Genomic DNA, 15,865 nt, shown 5'->3' with positions numbered 1-15,865 from the left:
TAACCATATATATGAAATCTAAAAAAAAAATGGTTCTGATGAACCTAGGGGCAGGACAGGAATAAAGACGCAGATGTAGAGAATGGACTTGAAGACATGGAGGGGGGGAAGGGGAAGCTGGGACAAAGTGAGAGAGTAGCATGGACATATATACACTACCAAACGTAAAATAGATAACTAGTGGGAAGCAGCCGCATAGCACAGGGAGATCACCTCAGTGCTTTGTGACCACCTAGAGGGGTGGGATAGGGAGGAGGGAGGGAGGCGCAAGAGGGAGGGGATATGGGGATACATGTATATGTATAGCTGATTCACTTTGTTATACAGCAGAAACTGACACAACATTGTAAAGCAATTATACTCCAATAAAGATGTAAAGAAAAGAAAAGAATATCATGGCTGAGCAAATCACTGGAGAAAATTAGGATGCTTTTTACTAGTGTTGCCATAATTAAAATCAGCTATCAGCTGCCTTCTGGGAAAACCTATATAACGCACCTTTGATTGGATGTTGAATTTGGGCTAAAAAGAATCCCTTGAAGAGGGAAGTGTTTCCCTTCTAAAGAGTGAAATTCCAGGGAGGGCATTTAAACCTGACTTTAGCAGTCATTCACCAAGAAAATGGAAGAGCTGTGTTTGGGTCAGGGACTGTTTAGAGGGGTTTTGTTTCTTTGTTGAGAGTTTGGGGGTGTTTGCTTTTCCTGTACTGTCATTACACCCTCATATTAGTTTGCCAATGTTGCCAGAACAAAGTACCACAGGCTGGGTGGCTTAAACAACAGAAATGTATATTCTCAAAATTCTGGAGATTGGTAGTCCGAGATCAAGGTGTCAGTAGGGTTGGTTGCTTCTGAAGCCTCTCTCCTTGGCTTATAGACGGCTGTCTTCACCCTGTGTCCTCACATGGTCTTCCCTTGTGAGTGTGTGCATCCTCCTCTCTTATAAGGACACCTGTCATATTGGTTTAGGGTCCACCCTCATGATGTCATTTTAACTGAAGCACCTCTTTAAAGACCCTGCCTCCAAGTACACTCACATTCTGAGGTCCTGGGGGTTAGGGCTTCAATATTTGAATTTGGGAAGGACACATTCAGCCCATAACAACCCTGATTTAGGGTCTTCCTGTCACACCTATGAGACCTTTCCTTTGTAATGGCCAGAGGGAAAATGAGAAGGTGGGAAGGTATTCATGAATTTTCCACAAGACCTGGCTAGCTTCTGCAGCAACCTTTCTTTGTTTTTCACCGCCTTCAGTATGGAAGAATTTTAAAAGTCCACTAACTTTGAAGGCATTATGCTAAGTGAAGTAAGTCAGAGAAAGACAAATACTGTATGATCTCACTTATATGTGGAATCTAGACAAACAAACAAAACCCCACCAAACTCAGAAAAAGAGATTTGTGGTTACCAGAACTGAGGGCTGGGGGGAAGGGGGAATCAGAGGAAGCTGGTCATAAGGTATAAACTTTCAGTTACAGATAAGTACTAGGGATGTACTGTACAGCGTAACGACCATAGCTAACACTGCTATATGATATGTAGGAAGGTTGTTAAAAGAGTAGATCCTAAGAGTTCTCATCACAGGGGGAAACTCTTTTTTCCTTTTCTTTTTATTGTATCTATATCAGATGATGGATATTAATTAACTAAACCTATTGTAGTAATCATTTCACAGTATATGTAAATCAAACCATCATGCTGGTTTGATTTGTATATATTTACACCTTAAACTTATACAGTGATGTATGTCAATTATTTCTCAATAAAACAGGAAAAAAAAGTCCACTGAGAACTTTAAGAACGCTTTGCTTTCTTTCCCTGTATTTCTTTTTGTTTCTCCCAAACAAAAACATGCCTTCTCCATCTGCAGATCTCAGTTAGAAAATGTTTTTCCTGATTTTGCATGTCAGTGATAGGAAAGAGCTGGCCAGTGAATCTTGTCAATCAGAGATTTTTAAACTGGCAGATATCTTTGAGGTCTCCTGCTATTTGTCCAGCACTCACAATGTACCTGACTCCTTACCAAGCACAGACATGTTCTCTCATTTACTCCTTCTAACAGCCATGTGAAGTGAGTGCCATTATCAACAGTATTTTGGAGATGTGATCATGGAATCATAGACAAGTTTGGCCAGTTGTTTAAAGTTCTAGAGCTTAGTACACTGACTTGCAAGGACTTGAACCCAAGCAGTCTCATCCAGACCTGAACCTTTACTCTCCCTTGCTGGGGAACTAAGATCCCACATGCGGCACAGTGTGGCCACAAAAAAAAAATACCCAACCTTATACATGTAAATGTCCTCTGATATTTTCTATTCTCTTTCAGTTACTTTTTTAAAATACTGATTGTGACCCACTTAGCTGAGTCTGTCAAAAACCTGAACTAGAAGACCTAATTTAGACACCCGTAACCCTAAAATCCTGTTAGCCTACGTGGATGTTTATTTGGAGCCTCTCTTATCTTAAATACACAGACTGTTTGTTTGAGGCAAATGAATATTATGTATTACAGAGAACATATTTTTTACCCCCAGTCTGAGCTAACTGAATAATAGTAATAATGATAGTCACTTAACGTTTATTGTGTCCATCCCATGTGCCAGAGGTTTAAAACGTCACCTCTCCTGTAGCCTATAAGCTGTAAGTATTATTATCTCTGATTTACAGATGAGAAGACCAAGGCTTTGGTTAAGTAGTTTGCTCAAGGCCTCATAAAGTGTCAGAGCAAAGATTTGAACCAAGGTCATTATAATTCCAAAGCCTTTATACATTTCTTTTAAGGGAGGGCATATACAGGGTCAAGAAGGAGAAGTGAGGGCTGGAAGCTACTGCAGCTGAGCATTATTTCTTCCCTAATGGTTTGCTGTCCCTGGCAGAAACACTGTCCTAAAGGATGTTAAACTACCATTGTAGCAGTGATTAAAATCTGCACCTGGGAGCTTTTCCAATTGCCCCCGAAACCCAGGCCACCCCCAGACCAGTTAAATCAGAGTCTCTGGGGGTGGGGCCCAGGCCTGGTTTGTTTGTGTGTTTTTTGTTTTTATTTTTAATTTATTTATTGCTGCGTTGGGTCTTCGTTGATGCACGCTGGCTTTCTTCAATTGCGTCGAGCGAGGGCTACTCTTTGTTGCGGTTTGTGGGCCTCTCATTGCGGTGGCTTCTCTTGTTGCAGAGCATGGGCTCTAGGCACGCGGGCTTCAGTAGTTGTGGCGCACAGGCTTAGCTGCTCTGCGGCATGTAGGATCTTCCCAGACCAGGGCTCGAGCCCGTGTCCCCTGCATTAACAGGCAGATTCTTAACCACTGTGCCACAGGGAAGCCCCCCAGGCCTGTTTTTTGAAAGCTCCCAGGTGATTTCAATGTGTAGCCCAAGTTGAGAACCTTGAAGTTCAGTTAAGAACCTCTGAAGTCTTGGTTAAAGAAATTAAGGAGCTTTAAGGGGCTTTTCTATTTTAAAAGACTATGTAAAATACTGCCAAAACCTCTTCAACTGCTTTTACAAAGCTGAAGTACAAACTGTTGCTATTTCTTTGGAGAAAAAAAAAAAATCAGATAACTTGTATCTGCTCTTCCAAACCAAAGAAAGTCAAGAATGCTATGGGGAGATGCTGCAAGCACCAATCTCTGTGATACTTCATAACTCAGCTCACATAATTTTAGAAGTGTTTTTATGTGACTAGAAAAGTCAGTTGTTGAATCAATTAATCAGAAGTGAGAGGGGTGGGACTTCCCTGTTGGCACAGTGGTTAAGAATCTGCCTGCCAATGCAGGGGACATGGGTTCGAGCCCTGGTCCGGGAAGATCCCACGTGCCACGAAGCAACTAAGACCATGTGCCAGAACTACTGAGCCTGTGCTACTGAGCCCGTGTGCCACAGCTACTGAAGCCCATACACCTAGAGCCCATGCTCTGCAACAAGAAAAGTCACCACAATGAGAAGCCCATGCACCGCAACAAAGAGTAGCCCCCGCTCACCGCAACTAGAGAAAGCCCGCGCACAGCAACTAAGACCCAACGCAGCCAAAAATAAATAAATAAATAAATATTAAAAAATAAAAAAGAAGTGAGAGGGGTGAGTAGCCATCAGCCAAGTTGTCTGAGGACAATGCTGAAAACCAAACCAGACTAAGGTTACTATAAATATTATAAGCTGTTACATTTTCGTACAGAGAGCCTCAGTGAAAGATTTCCACTTTTTCACATGGATTAGTAATTAAGGTAAAAACCCAGGACCCTTCCTCACGTCATTTTCCCACAGGAATAGGAAGATATCCTTTTACTAACTTCTACCTTTCCCGATTTTAGACACGTGTTATTCTAGGCTGTGATCTGTGCATTCCATTAGAAAATATAACTTGATCTACACTCAGTTTCACTGTGTTCCATGCAGCGGTCTCCAAAACGGGGACTGTATCGTACTGCTGCATTTTTTCCATGTCTCAGGAGACAGCATTAATAATGTAAGAAATCTGCACAATTTTCATACTTCAGAAAATGAAAATACAGTATGACCATAAGAAAAAAGTCTGCTGGATTCTGAAAGCCCCTGACAAATGACAAGTGCTGAGTAGCCCTGCTTAGGCCAGCGTGGGTGGAGGTGCTGTGCTTCCATTCTGTCCTCAGTAACAGTGCTCAATGTTTGCTTCCAGAACGATGTGGCTGCACTTCTGAAACCAATATCGGAAAAGATTCAGGAGATCCAAACTTTCAGAGAGAGAAACCGGGGGAGTAAAATGTTTAATCATCTCTCGGCTGTCAGCGAAAGCATCCCTGCCCTTGGGTGGATAGCTGTGGTGAGTCTGGCTGGAATGTTGCCCCTGCACCTTGTCAGGTTTGTGGAGTGTTTGGGAGAACTCATGGCTGCCTTCAGGCTCCTTCATCCTCCGCCTATTACATGAAAGGAAGATTCCTTTCAGGCTGAATACATCAGCCCTTTCTTACCCTTTTGAAGTTCGGGGCTTTGTGTTCTGACATGTGGAAAGTGCTTCACTGATTTTACAGAGCAAGATTTGCCTCCAACTTTCAAGTCAACATCTGCATTGCTTCTCTTCTTCTTTAAGGCATTTTCTTTCTTATCCTATTTTTTTTTCTTTCTATGCTTTGGTGATGGTCCTGTTCTCTCAGTCCCCCAAACCCGGTCCTTATGTCAAGGAGATGAATGATGCTGCCACCTTTTACACTAACAGGGTCTTAAAGGACTACAAACACAGGTACGTACCTTCTTTTATTGACCAAATTTTCAATTGATTGTTTGTTAGACACTTGTCCCCAAGCTTAATGTAGTTCATTACTGATTCCTTTCAAAGTCTAGTTTACTACAAACATTAAGGAAAAATCCCATCTTCCCAGGTAGAGCAAAGTGGAAAGTGAAATCAATGATCCAGATAATATGTGTGTTTTAGAAAGTCTGCCTCAGTTCTCTGGTAATGAATAAACTCTCCCCATGTGAATGCGTGTCACTCTGTTATGTATCCCCACAATAATGAGAGAGATCCGTGATGGTTTGTGATGGACCAGCCCTAAATAGACAAACCTTTTACACTGATCAAAATAGAATTGGTGAGAGTTCCCTGGTGGCACAGTGGTTAGGAGTCCACCTGCCAGTACAGGGGACATGGGTTTGATCCCTGGTCTGGGAAGATCCCACATGCCACGGATCAACTAAGCCCATGCATCACAACTACTGAAGCCCACGTGCCCTAGAGCCTGTGCTCTGCAGCAAGAGAAGCCACTGTAATGAGAAGCCCATGCACAGCAAAGAAGAGTAGCCCCTGCTCTCTGCAACTAGAGAAAGCCCATGCGCAGCAACGAAGACCCAAGGCAGCCAAAAATAAATAAAATTAAAAAAAAAAAAAAGAATTGGTGGGTGAGGAGAGAAAATAAACGGGGCTTAGGAAATGAAGTATAAATGAGGAACAGAGATGAGATGAGACAATAAACCAGGCCAATGAGAGGGAAACCAGAGATTGCGTTAAGATGAAATACAGTTGGGTGGACAGAGAGACGTCTGTAAGAACAGCTGCCATTCAAAGTGCTGCTGAAAGTACAGATGAGACTGAACCAACAGGTTTTGCCTGGAGAGCCAGCTTAAAAGGACATTGCATTCTCCAGCACAAATAATAGATCCTAGAGAGCCGCAAACTGGGGCTAGAATTGGAAATGGGACTAAATGGGGAGAGGCCAGAGCTGAATAGACAGGAAGATATCTCTGAACTGCTGAAGGGGTGTCATGAGATCCCTCACCTCTGATGATGTCATGGCCTGCCTTGTCAATAGCTGGCAAGATGTGATGTGGCTGATGCTTCATCATGCAGGAAAGGAATGAGGTGAAAATAAGAGCAACAAAGTTCCACGCCCTGGGCACTGAGCTCAGAGTGAATCCCCCTCTGAGCCCTTAGGTGATGGGAATAGAAATGATCATCAGTCAGCAAATGCAGGGGTTCCAGCATTTCACTCACAGACCCAGACTGTCCAGATGAAAGGAAACTTGAGGACCTGAATAGTCTGGATAATTGCTTCAATTCACTTCTTTCTATTACTAACATAGATCTAAAAATATGAGCCAGAAGAACAGGTTTTAAGTAGGAAAAGAAGAAAACAACATTATAAGACAAATTTTGTATGGAATATAGAAAAATTGCACAGAATGTGTAAATAAATGCCTCCTGTAGTCCCAGGTCATTGACCAATATTACATATTCAAAACTTGCATAACTATTTCTTCTATAGGTTATTTTTGGTTTTAATAAACATTGAGTAGATACAGGAGAATATTTATAAATATATGTAAGATATAAAAATTACAGTATAAAAAATACCCATACATCCAACAATCATTTTAAGAAATATGTACCAATACTTTCTTTTTTTTTACTAAAAAATAACAGTCACACTCAGCAACCCACTCCTAGGTGTATTTCCAAAAGAAATGAAAACATGTCCGCACAAAAGCTTGTACATGAATGTTCATAGCAGCATTATTTATAGTAGCCAAAATGTGCTACTGATGGATAGACAAATGAAGTGTATTTGTCCATCGACTGATGAATAGACAAATAAACTGTATATCCATACAATGGTATATTATTCAGCCATTTAAAAAAAAATGAAATATACAAGTAGCAGTATGGATGAGCCTTGAAAACATTGTGCTGAGTGAAAGAAGTCAGACACAAAAAAACACATATTGTGTGATTCCATGTATATGAAATTCCAGAATAGGCAAATCCATAGAGACAGAAAATAGGTTAGCAGTTGTCTAGGGCTGGGGAAGTTGGGTGGAAATGTGGAGTAACTGCTAATGGGTGTAGGATTTCTTTTGGGGGCGATGAAAATGTTCTAAAACCACTGTGTTAATGACTGCACAATTTGAACTAAACTATTGAATTGTACACCTTAAATGGATGAATTGCCTGGGATGTGAATTATATTGCAATAGAGCAATTATACTAAACAAAATAAGACAAAAACCAGCCGCAGTGTTCCCCTCCCCTCATAGAGTTTAGTCATTCTATGTTAGCAAAACAGGTCTTAGAGCTTTTAGGAAGCGCAGCTTTCGAGACAGACTTCCGTCCACCTCTTTTCCTCCTGAGGTCTCTCCCACCCTAAGGAAACTTTGGTTAAATTACTGATACTCAGTAACAGACTCCCTGCACCCAGAGAACCATGTTTGAGGCAACTGTGCCCAATGATATAACTCCAAATGTTGCCACTTTGTGTTGGAGACTATAGAACTGTGCAGTATGAATGAGAAGAGGCAAAATGGGCATAGAGGGAACCTACCTCAACATAGTAAAGGCCATATATGACAAACCCACAGCAAACATCATACTCAATGGTGAAAAACTGAAAGCATTTCCACTAAGATCAGGAACAAGACAAGGATGTCCACTCTTGCCACTCTTATTCAGCATAGTTTTGAAAGTCTTAGCCACAGCAGTCAGGGAAGAAAAAGAAATAAAAGGAATACAAATTGGAAAAGAAGAAGTAAAACTGTCACTGTTTGCAGATGACATGATACTATACATAGAGAATCCTAAAGATGCCACCAGAAAACTACTAGGACTAATCAATGAATTTGGTAAGGTTGCAGGATACAAAATTAATGCACAGAAATCTCTGGCCTTCCTATACACTAACAACGAAAAATCAGAAAGAGAAATTAAAGAAACAATCCCATTTGCCATCGCAACAAAAAGAATAAAATACCTAGGAATAAACCTACCTAAGGAGACGAAAGACTTGTACTCAGAAAACTATAAAACACTGATGAAAGAAATCAAAGATGAAAAAAACAGATGGAGAAATATACCATGTTCTTGGATTTGAAGAATCAGTATTGTGAAAATGACTATACTACCCAAAGCAATCTACAGATTCAATGCAATCCCTATCAAACTACCAATGACATTCTTCACAGAATTAGAACAAAAAATTTTACAATTTGTATGGAAACACAAAAGACACTAAATAGCCAAAGCAATCTTGAGAAAGAAAAATGGAGCTGGAGGAATCAGGCTCCCTGACTTCAAATTATACTGCAAAGCTACAGTAATCAAGACAGTCTGGTACTGGCACAAAAACAGAAATGTAGAACAATGGTACAGGATAGAAAGCCCAGAGATAAACCCACGCACCTATGGTCACCTAATTTATGACAAAGGAGGCAAGAACATACAGTGGGGAAAAGACAGCCCCTTCAATAAGTGGTGCTGGGAAAACTGAACAGCTACATGTAAAAGAATGAAATTAGAACACTCCCTAACACCATACACAAAAATAAACTCAAAATGGATTAAAGACCTAAATGTAAGACCAGAGACACTATAAAACTCTTAGGAGAAAACATAGGAAAAACACTCTTTGACATAAACCACAGGAAGATCTTTTTTGACCCACCTCCTAGAGTAATGAAAATGAAAACAAAAATAAACAAATGGGACCTAATGAAACTTAAAAGCTTTTTACAGCAAAGGAAACCATAAACAAGACAAAAAGACAACCCTCAGAATCGGAGAAAATATTTGCAAATGAAACAACAGACAAAGGATTAATCTCCAAAAATACAACCAGCTCATGGAGTTCAATGTCAAGAAACCAAACAATTCAATTTAAAAATGGGCAGAAGACCTAAATAGACATTTCACCAAAGAAGACATACAGATGGCCAAGAGGCACATGAAAAGATGCTCAACATCACTAATTATTAGAGAAATTCAAATCAAACCTACAATGAGGTATCACTTCACACCAGTCAGAATGGCCATTATCAAAAAATCTAGAAGGAATAAATGCTAGAAAGGGTGTGGTGAAAAGAGAACCCTCCTGTACTGTTGGTGGGAATGTGAATTGATACAACCACTATGGAGAACAGTATAGAGGTTCCTTAAAAAACTAAAACTAGAACTACCATATGACCCAGCGATCCCACTACTGGGTATATACCCTGAGAAAACCATAATTCAAAAAGAGACATGTACAACAGTGTTCATTGCAGTACTATTTACAATAGCCAGGACATGGAACCAACCTAAATGTCCATGGACAGATGCATGGATAAAGAAGATGTGGCACATATATACAATGGAATATTACTCAGCCATAAAAAGAAATGAAATGGAATTATTTGTAGTGAGATGGATGGACCCAGAGTCTGTCATACAGAGTGAAGTAAGTCAGAAAGAGAAAAACAAACACTGTATGCTGGCATGTATATATGGAATCAAAAATAAAAAATAAAAACATAAAAAACGATACTGATGAACCTAGTGGCAGGGCAGGAATAAAAACATAGTCATAGAGAATGGACTTGAGGACACAGCGGGGGAGGGGGAAGCTGGGGTGAAGTGAGAGTAGCACTGACATATATACACTACCAAATGTAAAATAGTTAGCTAGTGGGAAGCAGAAGCATAGCACAGGGAGATCAGCTCGGTGCTTTGCCATGACCTAGAGAGTTGGGTTAGGGAGGGTGGGAGGGAGACGCAAGAGGGAGGGGATATGGGGATATATGTATGCACATGGCTGATTCACTTTGTTGTACAACAGAAACTAACACAGAATTGTGAAGCAATTATACTCCAATAAAGATCTATTAAAAATTTTTAAAAAGAAAAAAAAAAGAAATGAAAGGCAATCTGCTCTGCTCACATAAAAATAGCAGTTCAGGAAAGAACAAGCTTAAGTTGCAAAAATATGTCAGCATGAACAGCCCATGACGACTTCAACATCATAAAAGACCTCTTTACCTAGTCTTTTCTTGGAGTATACAGAGGTGCCTATTCAAGATACCTAAGTCTCTGCCTTTTTGCGTATCACCCTTGGAGGCCATTTTTGTTTTTATCTCAGTTCATCAGCTCCTGTCCTCCTCCCAGTCCCTACTTGAGTGTATCTTGGGCCCATGGGTGTGAGTGATTCTCCCCAGGTGGTAGTATAGCCAAGAGGGTTAGGAGTTCCACTTTTTTGTACATATACAAAGAGAGATAGTATTTGCTCCTCAATGTCGGCTATTAAGTAGAAAATGTACTTCTGACAGCATCAAGGACAATTCACTTAAACTTAATGGACCACCTGAAGAGTGTGTAATATGCTGGGGAAATGCAGCCACGGGTGTGGATTTATTCAGCTCACTTCCACAAGTAGCCAGACCAGTCCCAAGTCACTGGTGAGCTTCCAGGACCGATAACCCAAAGCAAGCACAGTACTCCACAACCACTCACTCAACACCCATTTATGGGCACACCCAAGCTGGCTGTGTCTTCCTTCTGTGTGAACTCAGTGAGGGCTGTGGGGTGTTGCAGACTCATGGATGAGGCATCGCCAGTGAGGCAGACTTATTGCTGCCTACCTGACAGACAGGCACGTGGGTGGAGGAGGTGAAAGGCAGGCTTCCTTGTGGTTTACACAGAAGGGCTGTGGCCAGTGGACTCTGCATCTGTGCAACCTTTTCGACTGGCTTGACTGGTTGCTTGGCTCTTTTTCAATAAATGAATAGAGCAGGTTAATTATTTTGACTTTCTAGAGGTAAGACCTCTCTTCTGAGTCATAATTATTAAGAGTCACACGTCCTTCCCATAGCTTCTTACAAGGGAAGTGGAACTGAGGCTGGGTTTGCAGCTCTGGAGGTATAGTTGAGTCCTCAATTTGTTGTCTCTTAGAAACTGACTTCAGGTTAAAAGGCACCATATTGTTATGCCTTATTACAAGTTTTGCTAGAACTTTCTTCAAGTTAAAATCATACTGTAATAGTTAAAAATGAATTTGCCTATGCAGGTTTGGACTTCATCCTTTGTTAAACTTTTTAATAGAAGTGTACTGAACGTGCAGCCTGCTTTTTCTAGAATGCCTACAGACATGTGTGTTGTATGTACATACATATGCACATGTATGTATTAAATGACCATATATATAAATATATGGGTTTGGGTTTTGATTGTAAGAGTGAAAAAGTGACAATGAAATATTTCATAGATTTGATCATTATAGTCAGTAAATCTAAAGATGTAGAACAAAATCACACTCATGTTTTTCCTCTTTGAGGGGCAGATAATTATGACTTCAGTTCCCTGTTTCCCTTTTCTTAAATGGCATGACTTAATACAGTGGGATTCTAAACATGCTCGTGGTACTTAGAGCTTTTCAAGGAAAACAAAATATGTCCAGAGACAAGTCATTACTGACAAGAGCTTGAATAATAGAGATTTCCTTCCATGGTTGTCTTCAGATTAATGGCCCAGGTTTGTGATTAAATTTTTGTTAACTGATATTTCATCATTTTCTCATTTACCACTACTTTATTCAAAGTAGGAAAAAAATGGGTGAGTGGAAATAATCCAAAGGAAATGCAACTATTTTTGCCTACCTATAATTTAATATTTCTAACAGTTCTCCCAATCCTGTATATTAATCCAGCTTTAAAAGTTGGATTAACATTTTACCACTTCTTGGTTCAGTAAAATTGGAATAAAAATACCAGTCATGCCCTGCCTGACTTGCATTTGTCCTTATGAGTATCAAATTGAAGTAATTTAAATGACTGTCCCTTTAGAAGTATTGAGTGTTACCCATTTGTAGGAAGTCATTTTTCTTACTATAGCAACTTCCCTTGTCAGCCCAAAATTCTCCAATTTGGTTACACTTTCAACCAAATAATTCCACAAATTATTAGAAAACAAACCAAAGGACGTTTTCTTTTCTGTACCATTCTCCTGCCTGAAAGTGCATTGTTTTTCATTTTGCATCAGAAGCAGTACAGAGAGAAATGGTCTCCCCTCCATGTTCATCTCCCCGTGAGAGATGACACGAGGATGAACTGACTGAGTTTGGTGGATGCTCTCTCTGTGGGCCTCTCTGCTCCACACTGGAGCTCAGGGCACTCAGCTCCTCTCAGGGGAGACCAGGACCACCATCCTTTCAAGGTTCTTTTCGGAATCAGTCCACACTGACTGGTCTAGAAAGACAGTTGTTCCAGAGTCATCTGGAGCCTTAGTTACTGGATTGCCATGTGCTCCCCAATGTTTTTAAATAGATCCTGAATCCACTCTCTTCCACTCTCTTTTATGACAAAGTGATTTACGCCATGTGGATTGGGTAAAGTCGTATTTGAACATATGGAGTGAGCTTCAAGCCTACATCAAGGAACACCACACTACAGGCCTTACTTGGAGCAAAACAGTAAGTACCCAGCCCTCTTCCACCTGAGTAACAAAAGGTCATAAAACTATTCATTCTTGGTAGCCTGGCAATTTTAGAATTTACCTCAAGGAAAGCATAAGATAAAATATACATGCAGAAGCTGCTTATGAAAATGCCATTGTCATAGGAAAGTCTGGAAACTGCCTATATGACACAGAAAAAGAAAATGGTTGAGTTGTCAGAAGAACCCAGTGAAATACTCTGGGGTCATTGCAATATCACATATGGTGGTTACATGGGAAATGATTTACCAGTCAGTGTGATAAAGTAGAATGCAAATGTTATGAGCACTAAGACGGCATATGTATTAAGAAACTGTGTGACTAAAATCAAAGGAAACAAGAAGATTTGAAAATAGTTATAATTTTAAGAAGATAGAATTATGAATAGAATGTTTTTTAAATGTTTTAAATTTCCCTTTTGGCATTTTAAAATTTACGAAGTCATATGTTTCAATACTTCAGTAATCCTAGTGCTTTGAATGGTATCCTAGTCCTAGGATAAAATCCCACCTGTGTCTGTTCCGACTTGAATTCCCACATGAGATTCTAATATGACTTTTGCCCTCTTCTTCACCTTGTCTCTCCTGTCTTCCCCGTCTCACTGGCCCAGCACTACCAAACTACTTGTGGAATTCTGAACACATGCAGTGCTTAGACTGAACCAAATCAAAATGTCATTGTTTCAAAATTTGCAAGTCTCATATTGTTTAACCTTTATTGTGATGTCCTGAACATACATCGTGCTGTATGACCTGAGTTCCCTGGGGAACCCTCTTCCCCAAGACTCAGTTCCAACATCATCTCTTTAAGAAACTTCCACTGAGGGCAGTTCTCTGATGGTCCACTGGTTAGGACTTGGTGCTTTCACTGCCGTGGGCTTGGGTTCAATCCCTGGTCAGGGAACTAAGATCCTGCAAGCTACACAGCTTGGCCCAAAAAAAAAAAAAAAGAAAGAAAGAAACTTCCATTGATCTCCGTTGGAGCCCCATCTGGTTTGATGGCTCTCCTCTATGCCTCCTTCGTATCTTCAGTATACCTTAGTCATATCCCTTTACATATAGAATTGTAATTTTTTGTGTGTTTTTGGAGCTCTCCCACTGGATTGGAAACTCATCTCTGTCTCCAGCCCCTCGCGTAGTGCCTGGCATGGAGTAAGTACTCAGTAAATAGTTTGAACTAGAGGGCCTCCCTGGTGGCGCAGTGGTTGAGAGTCCGCCTGCCGATGCAGGGGATACGGGTTCGTGCCCCAGTCTGGGAGGATCCCATATGCCGCGGAGCGGCTGGGCCCGTGAGCCATGGCTGCTGAGCCTGCGCATCCGGAGCCTGTGCTCCGCAACGGGAGAGGCCACAGCAGTGAGAGGCCCGCATACCACAAAAAAAAAAAAAAAAAAAAAAAAAAAAAAATAGTTTGAACTAAATCGTGAATTAAGGTACTCTTAGGATCGTCCCTGCTCTTTAAAATCTCTGCACTTGCTATAAAAAGGCTTCCCGTGGAAACTTCAGTCCATTAGAAATGAATGTTACCTTTCAGTTATCACAGTGGATGGTCTAACCAGAGTAAATGTTGAGAAGATGAAGTGGCATGTTTGTGAACTCAGTTTAAAGGTAGAGCCCTCACTCTCCCCACAGTCATAACCAGCAGCTAACCTTCACGCAGAACGTTGCTTTCAGTAGCATAGGCTTAATACCAAGGCAGAGTTTGTGATTTTTCAAAGCAGTGTAGGACTTCTACACTTGTTCCCCAACGCTTGTGGTACATATGTTAACCCTGACCTCTAAAGACTGATGCTTCTTTTTATTTTCTACTTTGTCTGTTTTCTCCATAAGAAATGCAAGATACAGTAAGTTGATTATTTTTCTTCTGCCCACAACATTATGATTCTGTAAAGAGAGTTCATAAACATTTGAAGGGTTTTAATATGGAAGGGTATGTGTGGAGGTAGGTGGGTCTTTGTGTAGACTAATTGGAATTATTTTTCATACATTCCAAATGAGATGCTGTTTTGTTATAGATCAATTTGTCATAAAGGAGAATTGTCACATGTTTGCCATGGAGATAGGACATCATGAGAAAACAAAACTAAACATCAAGAGTCCTTGGATGTCTTATTATTTCATGGTAGATAAATGGAAAAGGAATGAGAATCCATTTATGGAAAATAATCATGTCAACAGACATTGGCCTATTAAGTCTCCAATAGTGTCCATGGAAAATGAATAGAAAATTACTTTTTAAATGGTTTGAATACCTTTAATGCAATGTACAAAGCTGAGTAATTATGTTTTGAATATAAAAAAGAAAGATCGATTATTACAGATAAATAAATGTAGTTGTTTTCCTTTGTTCTAGAATGAACACCTATCTTTTCATCATGTTCGTTAGAAATATATGCTTTGTAACAATGAGTTTGAAACTTCTAAAGGCAACCCATAGTAAGAAATATATTTTACACACACACACACACACACCCTTCTCACAATACTAAAACAAGTTTCACAAAACAATACTTTCTTTCACCACATGGAATGCATTCAGATATTTTCTTTTGTGTTTTACTTCATTGTTTTATAAAATCCTGGCTGAGACCCACTAAATGGATTTCATGATCCACTAGTGGGTCACATCCCACATTTTGAAAAACATGTTATAAAACATAAATGTATATAAATATAAATATTTATTTATTTATATAAAATATAATCCTTACAGCATACATTAGGAGGTATGGATTGCCATGATAATAATGACAGCTATTATTTATTGAGCACATGTTAGGATATGGGCAAATTCTATTTAAAATGGTAATCGTTATAAAGCAGGGCATCTACTTCACTTCTTTCATGGAAAAGTAGTATGATAAAGTTTTGACCAGATATTAAAAGTGAGGAATGATTATGTAAGAAAATGTTGGTTCAGTGATAACATCATATATACAAAATCTTTTGACAAACTTTAAGATATACGCATAGAAATATATTTCCTAATATTTTATCTCCTTCTAAAGTTTGGGGTTAAAAAAAACTATTACAAAGTATATTATAAAAATTTTAGTTTTTCATTTTAAATCTAAATTAGTAAAAACTATATGAAAGATTCCAAAACATAATTCCTAGAATAAATCAAACTGATTTCTTCTCATTTACTATGGCCTGTTGACATACCAGCAAAAC

At 39.7% G+C, this 15,865-nt stretch overlaps 1 protein-coding gene across 1 annotated transcript in view; it reads left to right on the top strand.

Moving 5' to 3' along the window:
* Positions 1-15,865, top strand: part of CAP2 (cyclase associated actin cytoskeleton regulatory protein 2) — a gene marked incomplete at both ends in the record, with an annotated part of 108,147 nt that overhangs the window by 65,857 nt on the left and 26,425 nt on the right. The window contains 3 exons of the mRNA XM_079713036.1: positions 4,649-4,792; positions 5,124-5,209; positions 12,566-12,671. Coding sequence (XP_079569162.1) covers positions 4,649-4,792; positions 5,124-5,209; positions 12,566-12,671 — 336 coding nt within the window. The remainder of the gene's footprint in view (positions 1-4,648; positions 4,793-5,123; positions 5,210-12,565; positions 12,672-15,865) is intronic.

Source organism: Hyperoodon ampullatus, assembly GCF_949752795.1.
Source record: "Hyperoodon ampullatus genome assembly, chromosome: 10".
In the NCBI taxonomy this organism is placed as follows: domain Eukaryota; kingdom Metazoa; phylum Chordata; class Mammalia; order Artiodactyla; family Ziphiidae; genus Hyperoodon; species Hyperoodon ampullatus.
This window is presented reverse-complemented; position numbering and strand designations above follow the sequence as displayed.